This window comes from Macaca thibetana, chromosome X, assembly GCF_024542745.1.
Source record: "Macaca thibetana thibetana isolate TM-01 chromosome X, ASM2454274v1, whole genome shotgun sequence".
Classification (NCBI taxonomy): domain Eukaryota; kingdom Metazoa; phylum Chordata; class Mammalia; order Primates; family Cercopithecidae; genus Macaca; species Macaca thibetana.
Window position 1 is genome coordinate 47063506 of NC_065598.1, and position 13919 is coordinate 47077424.

A 13919-nucleotide genomic window follows, 5' to 3' on the forward strand; every position below is an offset into this window, starting at 1 on the left:
TTATGTATAATTCTTGATAGGTTGCTAAATTTAATTTGCTAGTTTTCTCATGATGTGTTTGTTTGGCTTACATCTCAGAGGTCTCTTAGGTCTCAATACTGGCTTCATAGGGTTGTAGAGTGTTCATTCCTCCTCTCTCTTCTGAAAGATTTTGTAGTGTTGGTATTATTTCTCCTGTAAATGTTTAATAAAATTAATCAGTTAAACTATCTGGCTTTGGGTTTTTCTTGTGTGAACAGATTTTAACTTACTTATTACAACTCTTTTCATATTTTCTTTCTTTCTTTTCTTTTTCTTTTTCCTTTTCTTTTTTTTCCTGAGACGGAGTCTCCCTCTGTTGCTAGGCTGGTGTGCAGCGGCGAGATCTCGGCTCACTGCAACCTCTGCCTCCTGGATTTAAGCGATTCTCCTGCCTCAGCCTCCCGAGTAGCGGGGATTACAGGCGCCTGCCACCACGCCCGGCTAATTTTTGTGTTTTTAGTAGAGACGGGGTTTCACCATGTTGGCCAGGATGGTCTCAATTTCCTGACTTCATGATCTGCCCACCTCGGCCTCCCAAAGTGCTGGGATTACAGGCATGAGCCACCACGCCTGGATCTGTCCACATTTTCTATGACTTCTTGAGTCAGTTTTGATAATTGGTGTACATTTACAAATTTGTCCATTTTGTCCAAGTTGTCTAATTCATTAGCATAAAGTTTTTATAGAATTATCTTGTCATCCTTTTCCTTTCCATAGGGTCAGTGGTCTTGCCTCCTAATTTTGGTGATGTGTCTTCTCTCTTCTTGGTCCATCTAAATATTTGTCAATTGTTTGATCTTTTCAAAGAATCAACTTTGGTTTCACGAATTTTCTTTATTGTTTTTTAAATTTTTCCATTGTAATGATTTCCATTCAAATCTTTATCATTTCCTTACCTCTGCTTGCTTTAAGTGTAGATTGCTACATTTCTACATTTTTTTTTTTTTTTTTTTTTGAGACGGAGTCTTGCTCTGTCGCCCGGGCTGGAGTGCAGTGGCCGGATCTCAGCTCACTGCAAGCTCCGCCTCCCAGGTTTACGCCATTCTCCTGCCTCAGCCTCCCGTGTAGCTGGGACTACAGGCGCCCACCACCTCGCCCGGCTAGTTTTTTGTATTTTTTAGTAGAGACGGGGTTTCACTGTGTTAGTCAGGATGGTCTCGATCTCCTGACCTCGTGATCCGCCCGTCTCGGCCTCCCAAAGTGCTGGGATTACAGGCTTGAGCCACCGCGCCCAGCCCATTTCTACATTTTTAAGGTGGGAGCTTAGATTATTGGTTTCAAATCTTTCTCCGTTTTTCTTTTCTTTCTTTTTGAGACAGAGTCTCGCTCTGTCACCCAGGCTGGAGTGCAGTGGCACAATCTCAGCTCACGGCAACCTCTGCCTCCTGGACTCTAGTGATCCTTCCGCTTCAGCATCCCAAGTAGCTGGGACTACAGGCACGTGCCACCACGCCTGGCTAATTTTTGTAGAGACGGGTTTTGCCATTGTTGCCCAGGCTCATCTCCGGCTCCTGAGCTCAAGCAATCTGCCCGCCTTGACCTCCTAAAGGGCTGGGATTACAGGCAGGAGCTACCGTGCCACCCTCTCCTTTTCTAATATAGGCATTTAAAGCTATACATTTCCCTTTAAGCACTGCTTTAGTCGTATTCCATAAATTCCTGTATGTTGTTTTCATTTTCGTGCAGTACTTTCTAATTTCCTTTGTGATTTATTCTTGATTCATGGCTTATTTAGAAATGTGTTAAATTCTGGCCGAGCCCGCTGGCTCACGCCTGTAATCCGAGCACTTTGGGAGGCCGAGGCGGGTGGATCACTTGAGGTCAGGAGTTCAAGACCAGCCTGACCAACATGGTGAAACCCTGTCTCTACTAAAACTACAAAAATAAGCCGGGTGTGTTGGCAAGCGCCTGTAATCCCAGTTACTCAGGAGGCTGAGGCAGGAGAATTGCTTGAGCCCAGGAGGCGGAGGTTGCAGTGAGCCGAGATCAGGCCATTGCACTCCAGCCTGGCCGACAGAGCGAGACTCTGTCTCAAAAACAAAAAACAAAAACCAAACGAAACAAAACAAAAATATGTTAATTTCTAAATATTTGTGGGTTTCCCCAATTTCATTCTCTTGTCGATTTCTAGTTGTTATAGTAAGAAAATATATTTTGTAGAATTTAAGCCCTTTAAAATTTTTTGAAACATGTTTTATGGTCTAGCATAGATCTATGCCTGGAGTGTGTTCCATATGTATTTGAAAATAATGTGTATTCTGCTGTTGTTGACTGCAGTGTTCTATTGATGTCAGCTAGGTCACATCAGGTTTATGGTGTCCAAGTCTTCTATATCCTTGATGATTTCATTTCCAGTTGTTCTACTAATTCCTGAGAATGGTTATTGAATTCTCCAACTGCTATTTCTGAATTGTCTATTTTTCCCTTTGTTTCTGTCAGATTTTTGCTCTGTGTGTTTCGAGGCTCCTTTGTTAGAGGTGTGTGTGTATATATATATACACACCAGGTCCCAAATTGACACCAGGGTCTATGTGGACACTCAGGTCCCAGATAGAAAACAGGCCCAAGGTGGACACTAGACTGGACATCAGTCTAGTATATATATATATATACACACACACACACACACACACATAGTTTTATAAATATATATTAAATATATTTTTAAATAAAATAAACATTTATATAAAATTTTATACATTTATATAAAATTTAAAAATATATTTTTCTGATGAATTGACCATTGTATCATTATAAAATGACCCTTTTGTGTTTAGTAACATTTTCCAACTAAATTTCTATTTTGCCAGAAATCAGTATAGCCACTCCAGCTCATTTATGTTACTCTTTGCATGTTAGATATTTTTCTATCATTTTACTTTCAATGTATTCGTAACTTTGAATCTAAAGTGTGGCTTTTATAGGTAGCATACGGTTGGATCCTCTCTTTATCCTAATTTGAGAGCCTCTGCCTTTTGATTGGAGAATTTAGTCAATTTATTTCTGGTATAATTATTGATATGGTTAGATTTACATCTGCCATTTTGAGATGTTTTCCTTAGTTCTTATATCTTTTTTGTTCTCTTTCTTTTTTTTGTTAGATATTTTATTTTATTTTTTATTTTTGAGACAGTGTCTTGCTCTGTAGCCCAGGCTAGAGTTCAGCAGCACTATCATGGCTTACTGCAGTTTCTAATTCCTGGGCTCAGGAGATCTTTTTGCTTCAGCCTCCTGATTAGCTGGGACTACAGGCATGTACCACCACACCTGGCTATTGAATACATAAAGACACCAAGTCTTTATTAAATGCAACATGTGGACATCCTCAGAGACAGTTTCTAGTGGACTGGTACTTTTTTTTTCCTGTGTATGGACCAGAATTCTCTGTGTGTGCAGTTTGTTTTGCATGTCTCATAATTGTTAAAAAGTTGACACTATAGATAATATATTTTAGTAATACTGGATTATGATCCCACCCTCCACAGTTATTATTTTTGCTGTTGTTTTTTGTTTAGGGACTTGTGGGGACTAATTCTGTAGTTTTTTTCTTCCCTCAGTGTGCAGCTACTGATGTCTCTTAGTTTTTTTTTTTTTTTTAAGACGGAGTTTCACTCTTGTTGCCCAGGCTGGAGTGCAGTTGTATGATCTCCGCTCACTGCAACCTCCACTTCCCAGGTTCAAGAGATTCTCCTGCCTCAGCCACCCATGTAGCTAGAATTACAGGCATGTGCCGCCGCACCTGGCTAATTTTGTATTTTTAGTAGAGATGGGGTTTTACCATGTTGGCCAGGCTGGTCTCGAACTCCTGATCTCAGGTGATCTGCCTGCCTCAGCCTCCCAAAGTGCTGGGATTACAGGTGTGAGCTGCCACACCTGGCTGGTTAGTTTTTAAATAATTCTTTCTGTTTTTATACCTGGCTTCCTTGGGGTCACCTGTGGGTCTGCATAGCTTATTTTTATCCAATGATTGCTTAAAAGTTGTGGTTATACACCTCAAACCAGTATGGCTTCCACTAAGGGGGTAAATGTGTGAGTTTGAGTACACATATTAAGTTCAGGCTGCTTGTAAGCCTGTGCTGGCATTCATTTCAGCTTGCATAGGGTCTCACATTCATCCAGGGACCTGATATTTTGTGGTCATGTACACAGCCTTCCACATCCTCATGCATATGCGTGGGCTTATCAGTTCCCACTATTGCTGTCTTATTTTCCATATCCCCTTAATTTGTTGTCTGGTCTGCTGCTCACCCAAACAATGCTGCAGCCTCAGGCAGTTGTGAGGTTGGCCTTCCCCAGTTACTTGCTACCAACATTGTTGTTGTTTTTGACAATACCCCTAAGCATGGAGCTTTTCTCTGGAGCTCAGAGTCAGGTCAGCTCCCTCCATTTACAGTGAGGCTTCCATTCCTCATGGCTACCATGCCCACAGAGCTAAGGACGGGAGCAGCTCCAAGTAAATGCCACAGACCCCACTATTCTTATCAAGGTTTGGTAGTTTTTCCATCAATAAACACTTTTCAATTTGACACATGCTTTTGGTGAATTGCCAGCGTTCTAAAATGCTCATTTTTGACCATTTAAAAAATGTTTTATAGTTGCTTTTGGGGGAGGGGTTTTGATGAGCTCCTCACCCTACCATTCCAGAAGCTCTACCTCTGGACAAGTGATTGTTTTTTTCTTTTTTAAGAGACTGGGTCTCACTCTGTCACCCAGGCTGGAGTGCAGTGGTGTGGATCATAGCTCCCTGCAGCCTCTAGCTCCTGGGCTCAAGCGATCCTCCCACCCTAGCCTTCTGAGTAGCTGGGACTATAGGCATGCACCACTACCTGGCTAATGTAAAAAAATTTTTTTTAGAGACAGGATCTTGCCATGTTGCCCAGGCTGGTCTTGAACTCCTGGCCTCAAGTGATTCCCCCCTCATCAGCCCTGCAAAACACTGGGATTACAGGCATAAGCCACCATGTCTGGCCTGGACAAGTGACTTTTGACAAAAGTCAAAATATTGAGAAAGGGTATTTTTAAACAAATGGTGTGGAAACATTTGAATATCCATAAGCAAAAACAAAACAAAAACAAAAAAGAGCTTGGATCCGTATTTCACACCATATAACTCAAAATAGATGCCAGACCTGGATGTAAAACTTAAAACCTTTGGAAGAAAACACAGGAAAAAAATCGCTGTAATCTTTGGTTAGGCAAGGATTTCTTAGATACAGCACTCAAAGCACAACCCAGAAGTGAACAAATGGAAAGACTGGACTTCATCAAAATGAGCAGTTGTGTTCTTCAAAAGACACTCTTAAGAGAATGAAAAGACAATCCAGAGACTGGGAGAAAACCTTTGCAAGGATAATGGACTGATAATGAAGTTATACCCAGAATATATTTTTAAAAACTCTCAGTGTTCAACAGTAAAAAAAAACAACCCGGTTGATAATGGGCAAAAGATTTGAACAGACACTTCATCAAAGATTCTCAATAAAACATGATCAATATTATTAATCATTAGGGCAATGTAAATTAATATCACAATATCACTTCACATGTACTAGGATAGCTATAATAAAAAAGACTGATAAGAGTTGGTAAGGATGTGAAGAAACCGGAACCCTCATACATTGATAGAATGTAAAATGGTACAGTCATGTGAGGAACAGGCCTAGGTCTCAGGTCTCAGCCATCACTCATCTAACCTGGGGAGATACTACAATGGTTTGGAGGACAAGAAAATAAAAACGAAAATCTGTTTGGAGGACAAGAAAAAAAAAACGAAAAACGAAAACTGACATATCACTATATGCCCACCACTAATAGCTATAGTAAAAAAGATGGAAAATGCCAAATGTTGGCAAGTATGTGGAGCACTAGAACTCACATACTGTGTTGCTGGGAGTGTACATTGGTACAACCACTTGAAAACTGGTTTTATAACATATGGCTGAACATATGGATACACTTAGGTACATACCTAACAGGAATACACACATATGTTCACCAATACACAGCAGCACAATTCCTAATAGCCCAAGCTGCAAACAACCCAAATGTCTACAAACAGTAGAATGGATAAATTATATTGCAGCATATTCACAGAATGGGATACAACATGACAATGAGAATGAATTATCTACAACTATATGCAACATATGGATGACTCTCACATACATAACGTGAATGACAGAAGACAGATGCCAAAGAGTATATTGCTCAATTATATGATATATAATTGTTTGGCTCAATTTATATAAAATACAAAACAGGCAAAATGAATCTATGCTGTGAGAAGCCAAGGTAGTGTGTACCCTTGGGGGCTTGCCCGGAAGGGAAAGTGGGGAAGGCTTCTGGGGTGTGGTCATGTTCTGTTTCTTGACCTGAGTATGTTCATTTTTGAGAATGCATTGAGCTGTATGTTTATGATATATGCATTTTCTATATACAGTTTAATAAAAATATTTTAAAATAAAATAAAAATACAATTGCATGCTAGAAAGAAAGTTCCTTTTTATGAGTGTTGTAAAAAAAAGTTTAAGGGAAAATGAGAAAGTGTCTATATATCAGTGTTAAAAAAGAGCAGTGATCTTTCTTGAGAAGTCTTCCAGTTATTCAACTATGATAAACTGTAATTATGTTTTAGAATAACTAATTGCAATGCAACATGACTTTATCCCATAGCAGTCTACACAAAACTACCCTTAATGTGCATGTAGGAAATGAAATGAATATACCTTAACCAAATAGGAAGAAAAACAAAATATTAGGAAGTGAAACCTAATTTTTCAACCATTCTTTTTCAAACAGGAATCCCAAGGAAAGCAGGGGTGTTGGTGGGTGAGCCTGAAAATCTAGAGCGCTGTGGATCAGTTCCATTGTTGTAGGGTCAGTTACTGAGGGGATAAGGAATCTATGGCCTGCAGCTTATGCAAATGACAGCTTTGGGGAAACAGGTTAGAAGGCATGCATACCTCTTATAGGGTATGACTCACCTGCTCTCCCAGCAGGGGATTAATAATGAGACAACTACTACCTTTATATGTCTGTATCATTCAATGACTATGTTTCTGTAACACAGGCTAGAGCTAGGCCTAATTTCCCAATTCATAAAGTTATACCTTTAAATTTAAAAATTCTGTTGCACTTAAAATACATATACCATGAGGACTTCCCAAGGGAAGGGAAAAAACAGTTTTTCATGGGAATCTTTTCTGTGACTGAAGTGCCAATGATCACAAAAACAGATATCTGCATTCCCAAGTAGATTTCCTGCCTTGATGTCAGTGCCCTGCCAGTGTTTGGACAATGAAAACTCTTTTCCCCAACCTAGAAATTTGAAAAAGTGTTTCCCAGTAGTGAGTACTTTTATGTCCCCGGATATGCTGAACTAATCAGTACTGAATTTAAAAAGTTCTTTATCCAAAAAGTGAAGCATAGGAGATGACAAGTCATCTCCTCGGGTCTTAATTCTACTATTTCCAGAAGCTCAAGAGGTCTGTATGAATCATGTCACCAAACATGACTATCGCTCAAATGCTTTCTCTAAAGGCTCTTCCTATGCGTTGAATTGCATATACACTGTGGTGATGCAGGAACTTGTCTTTCCAGTGGACTGAAGGATACTTGGCTCTGTTTGCCCTCAGTTCACTCAAGCCTCAGTCTCTCATATCCATTTCCCCCTGCACAACAATTGCAGCATCAGGCCTTCCTCGTCCCTACTATTAGATACCTGATGCATACCCAGTTGTGATTTCCAGGTGAAGATTTTCTCAGTCACTGGCTTTATAGCGTTTTTCTCCACTATGCGTTTTCTGGTGTTTAATGAGATTCGATCTGTCGGTAAAGGCCTTCTGACATTCTGTACAAGCATAAGGTTTCTTTCCTGTGTGAATTATCTGATGCATACTTAGTGTGGCTTTCTGGATGAAAGCTTTCCCACATTTACTACATTCATAGTGTCTTTCTCCAGTATGAGACTTCTGATGTATATTGAGGCGTGACTTCCAGGTGAAGGTTTTCCCGCAGTCACCACATTTATAGGGTTTCTCCCTAGTGTGGATTTTCTGATGCGTTATGAGATTTGATCGGTCAGTGAAGGCCTTCCCACATTCAGCACATATATTGGGCTTCTCACCTGTGTGGATTTTCTGATGCACACGGAGTTGTGACTTCTTAGTGAAGCATTTCCCACAGTCGCTGCATTCATAAGGCTTCTCTCCAGTATGGATTCTATGATGCGCAATGAAGTGTGATTTCTGGATAAAGGCCTTCCCGCATTCAGGACAAACGTAGGGTTTCTCTCCTGTATGGATTCTCTGATGCACACTTAGTGTTGATTTCTGGATAAAGGCTTTCCCGCAGTCCTTGCATTCATAGTGTCTCTCTCCAATATGAGATTTCTGATGTATTTTGAGGCGTGACTTCCATATGAAGGCTTTTCCACAGCCATTGCACTTATAGGGTTTCTCTCCAGTGTGAGTTTTCTGGTGTTTAATGAGATTTGACTGGTCAGTAAAAGCCTTTCCACATTCAGCACACATATAGGGTTTCTCCCCAGTATGAGTTTTCTGATGTGTGGTGAGGTTTGTCCTGTGAGTGAAGACCTTTCCACATTCTGTACATATATAGGGTTTCTCTCCGGTGTGAATTCTTTGATGCACATGGAGTTGTGACTTCTTAGTGAAGGATTTCCTGCAGTCGCTGCATTCATACGGCTTTTCTCCAGTGTGAATTCTCTGATGTGTGTTGAAATGTGATTTCTGGATGAAGGCCTTCCCGCAGTCAGCGCATACATAAGGTTTCTCTCCTGTGTGGATTCTCTGATGCATCCTGAGTGCTGATTTTCTTGTGAAAGCCTTCCTACATTCATTGCATTCATAGTGTTTCTCTCCGGTATGAGTTTTCTGATGTATACTGAGGTCTGAGTTCTGGGAGAAGCCTTTTCCACATTCACTGCATTCATAAGGTTTTTCTCCTGTATGAATTCTCAGATGTCTAAAGAGGTCTGATCTCTGGATAAAGGCTTTTCCACATTCACTGCATTTGTAGGGTTTCTGGCCGGTATGAATTTTTTGATGTGTAACGAGGCTTGATTTGAAGGTAAAGACTTTTCCACATTGAGTACACAGATAGGGTTTTTCTGCTGTATAAACACTCAGATGTGCATCAACCTGGGGTTTCTGGGGGAAGACTTTGTTGCTCTTGTCACATTCACGGGACTTTTCTCCAGCATGAATTCTCTGATGCTCAAACAGATGTGACTTCTGAGTGAAGCCTGTTACACATTCAGTACACACATAAAGCTTCTCCTCAGGATGAATTTTCTGATGGTGGGTGAGAGCTTGTTTGTGGCTGAGATGTTTTTCATAGTGATCATGTTCACAGGAATTTGCTCCTGTCTCAGCATTCTCATTCTTAGTAGAGGAAGGGCTATGGGGGAAATTGTTACCATTTCCAAAAATCTTGCCAAGGTTCTTTGTTGCACTGTTTCTACTATGATTATGTAAGTTTAAAGTATGCTTCAAAATTGTGTCACAGTTACGGAGTCTTTTAATTGAAGGAACAAACTTGGTAGTCACATGAATTATTTTTTCAATGTTTTTACGTTCATAGCCCCTCTCCTTAATCAATACTTTCACATGACTTAAAAGGTTATTCTGGTTTTCCTGACATCGCTCTAACTGGTCATTATCTTGCCACAGTGCTTCTAAAATAGAACACAATGAATCTTCTCCTATGGGTTGATCAAATCTCTCACAGTGGAAGAAAATTTCTCCAGGAATTCCCTGTTGCTGCATTTTCTCAATAGCCTCACCTAAAAAGAAAAAGAAATGAAAATGACACAAAGAACAATTAGCAGAGGCTACAGGGGACATGTAGTTCAGACAAGATGAACACAGATAAATGGAAGAGCCCACAGAACAATATAGTAGCAATCATGTAGCAACACAACATTTTTATAGAACACTTAATAAATGCAAAACAACTATATACCATTTATGATGCACAGGGACTGTTACAAGTGCTTTACATGAAACAGCTCATTTAATCCTCACTAAACCCTATGAGGTAGCTACGATTATCAATTGTTTTACAATTGAGAAAACAGGCACAGAGAAGTCATGCAACTTGCTGAATATCGAATAGCTAAATAAGTGGGAGAGATGGGATTTGAACCCTCGGAGTCCAGCTCCACTATGTAAGAGGCCTAGATTGTGAGTAGAGTAACCAGAAGAAACTGCAGCCTGTGAAGGGGAAGCCTGGCATGGAAGAAATATTTCAGAAGGTATGTTCTTAATACATATCAGCTTCACCACTTTACTAAACTCCCTGCTTCTTCTTCCTTTTCCCTCTATACCATTATGAGTGGAGCTCTTCAAATTTAATGTGAATTTGAACATTAAATCTATATGCCTCAAACACCAATTTCTTTATATCTATAGGAAAACCAGTTGCAACACGCCATCCTGACACAGACAAACAGTAAATAGATATCTGCACTCCAACTCTATAACCAGCTGCAAGTTTCTTTTTTTCTTTTTTTGTTTTTTGAACTGGAGTCTCGCTCTGCAGCCCAGGCTGGAGTGCAGTGGTGCAATCTTGGCTTACTGCAACCTCCGCCTCCCGGGTTCAAGCGGTTCTCCTACCTCAGCCTCCCGAGTAGCTGGGATTACAGGCGCCTGCCACCACACCCAGCTAATTTTTGTAGTTTTAGTAGAGACGGGGTTTCACAATGTTGGCCAGGCTGGTCTTGAACTCCTGACCTCAAGTGATCTGCCCACCTCGGGCTCCCAAAGTGCTGGGATTACAGGCGTGAGTCACTGCGCCGGCCCCAGGTGCAAGTTTCTATTGGTTCCAGGAATACATGCTTATAGCAAGAAGTATAAAAGAGGAAAGGAAAAGCTATCTGTGGCAGAATCTGCAGGCCCTCCCCTGAGATCTATTCTCCCCATCTTTCACAGGAATAGAATGTGGCTGGGACTTAACATCCACTGGCCTCACTGCGTTCTCACCAGTAGAATACGAGCAGAAGTGATATATGCTACTTGCAGGCCAGCCTTAAGACAGTGGGCAAATCTCCTCTATTTCCTCTTCCCTCTTCCCACTAGACTCCACAGTGACCCATCATTAACCAGGTAGGTGACAACGATGCCCCAGGAGATGCCAGAGGAGTGACTTAGAACATGGTCCCTGAATGACCCGTCAGGATTAGAGTTGACTTATTGAACTGGACCCATTCACCTTAGAATTTTCATGTAGGGGAAGATATACATCTATATTTAGCCTCTTGTTTTGTTCCTCCATGCATATCCAAAACGTATTGTCTTTCTAAATATTTTGTTCTAATTTTGGTATACTTCTAGGGTGCTTATGTTTGCTATGAATTTGTAAAGCAGACACTGTACCATTCATATTGATACTTAGTTTGGCATAGTTTTATAACAGAAAGGACAAATACACAAAGGGTGAGAGTGTTAACATTTCATGCAGTCATCTTCCCTTTCCAAATATAATGTATGTTCCTTTGAATTCCTCTGAGCAGACACTTGAAAATTTCATCTGAAAGAGAAAAAATCTCCTCCTCTGCCTCTATCCCCAAATTCAATAAATTCATTTACTAAATATTTTCTACATGCTCCACTTCAGAAAAGTGAAGAATAAGTGTGCTGGTTATCAATGTTTTGCCTCTCAGTTCCAAATTCACCCTTCCTTGCCTGCTCAACAAAAACGGATCTGGCCCCATTTACACTGATGTGATTATTACACATTGTATACCTGTATCAAAATATCCCATGCAGGCTGGGTGCAGTGGCTCTTGTCTGTAATCCTCAGTACTTTGGGAGGCCGAGGTGGGTGGATCACTTGAGGCCAGGAGTTTGAGACATGGAAAAACCCCATCTCTACTAAAGATACAAAAATTAGCTGGGCATGGTGGTATATGCCTGTAATTCCAGCACTTTGCGAGGCCGAGGTGGGCAGGTCACCTGAGGTCAGGAGTTTGAGACCAGCCTGGCCAACATGGCAAAACCCCGTCTCCACTGAAAATACAAAAATTAGCCAGGCATGGTGGCATGCACCTGTAATCCCAGCTACTCAGGAGGCTGAGGCAGGAGAATCGCTTGAACCCGGGAGGTGGAGGTTGCAGTGAGCTGAGATTGCACCACTGCACTCCAGCCCGGGTGACAGAGTGAGACTCTTTCTCAAAAATAAAAAACTCCAAAACCCCCAAATATCCCATGTACCCCATAAATATATATACCTATGTACCCATAAAAATTAAAAATTTAAAAAGTGGATCTCAGTCTCTTTAAATATTTTTTTCTTCTGCCAGCTGGCATGATATTAAACTTTGTCAGTGTAAGATGCTAGAGAGACACTGCAGGAGGAGGGGGGCTTGCTTCCTGGTTCTAGGGTGCTCACTCAACAGGCTCATCCAGCAGGGGCAGCCTGTCCAGCACCAGGCTCATGTAGTGTGGGCATCTTTGCCAACACTTGGCTCCTGATGCACATGTAGTGTCCCCAGTACCCAGAGCTCATGGTCTTCTCTAGAGCTCGGCTCCTGCAGTGTGGGTGACTTCTCCAGCACCCAGCTCCTGCAGCTCATATGGATTCCCAAGCACCTAGTTCCTGCAGGCCCCCGCAGCACTGTACAGTCAGCAGCACCCAACACCCCCTAGTTTACTCTCAGATGATTTGTAGTGGAATAGCTCCAGTGAGTCACCTCTGTATCAACAGTTTTCTCGGGAATCCTAGAGGGCAGTTTCCAGCAAGTTCCACCAGGACAGCACCATAGCAAGTATTCTACCTGCCTCAAGCCATGGTTGTGCCCTCCCTACAAGGTCTGAATCTCATCCCTGGGAAGTAGGGAGCCTCTTCCTTGGGTACTCGCTCACAACCCTAGAAGAACCTGCTGTGCTTTCTATCTGCTATTCCTTTATTCTTCAGAGTTTCTTTTTTTGCTAGCAAATCCCTCATTATTCCAGTCCCACGGCTCACTGCAACCTCGACCTCCTGGGTTCAAGTGATTCTCCTGCTTCAGCCACCCGATAACTGGGATTACAGGCGTGGGCCACCATACCCAGCTAATTTTTGTATTTTTAGTAGAGATGGGGTTTCACCATGTTGTCCAGGCTGGTCTTCAACTCTTGACCTCAGGTGATCCACCTGCCTTGTCCTCCCAAAGTGCTGGGATTATAGGTGTGAGCCACCATGCCCGGCTGCAAAGAATCTTTATGTTAACCACTCTCTGTTCCCATTAGTCTGTGGTTTCTCCCTTGGTAAGACCGTGAGTTATACTATAAGAAATAGGCTCTTCATGTATGCATATTTCAAAACATCATGTTGCACTATATAAATACATACAATTCTTTTTTGTCAAATTAATAGATTTTTCTATAAAAAGAAACAGGCTCTTTTTTCTTAAAATTTTTTTTTTGAAATAGAAATGGAACCTTGTTGTGTTGCCCAGGCTAGTCTTGAACTCCTGGCCTGAAGTGATCCTCCTGCCCCAGCCTCCCAAAGTTCTGGGTTTACAGACGTGAGCTACCACACTCAGCCTGAAATAGGCTCTTAATTCCAGAGACCTTCTGAAAACATAGAGGTAAAAGCCTCAGTTACCCTATATGCTAAAATCCTGTGATTTTCTGAGAATTCTTGTGCGATGGAGGATGAGAAAAAGGAAAGAGCCATATAGGCTGGAATAATTAAGAGCCATTTTGTGAGACAGGTGAGAACTGATCACAAGGTGGAAAATGTCTCATCTGAATAGAGCACAGAATAAACAGTCAGATTCAGGGAGGACTATCAGATATGGTCAACGTTAACAAATATTAAAAATGGAGTTAAGCAGAGGTTACAGAAAATATACAGATATGAGTTGAATTGGAAATATGTGGCCATGTTTTTTA

At 41.3% G+C, this 13919-nt stretch overlaps 2 protein-coding genes across 4 annotated transcripts in view; both read right to left on the minus strand.

Moving 5' to 3' along the window:
• NDUFB11 (NADH:ubiquinone oxidoreductase subunit B11) overlaps positions 1-13919 on the minus strand; it is a 477292-nt gene that overhangs the window by 271177 nt on the left and 192196 nt on the right. The gene's annotated exons all lie outside the window — the stretch shown is intronic.
• Positions 5022-13919, minus strand: part of ZNF41 (zinc finger protein 41) — a 42630-nt gene continuing 33732 nt past the window's right edge. For all 3 annotated transcript variants that reach the window (XM_050775591.1, XM_050775589.1, XM_050775590.1), the window contains exon 5: positions 5022-9826. In XM_050775591.1, coding sequence (XP_050631548.1) covers positions 7782-9826 — 2045 coding nt within the window. In that variant the 3' untranslated portion in view covers positions 5022-7781. The remainder of the gene's footprint in view (positions 9827-13919) is intronic.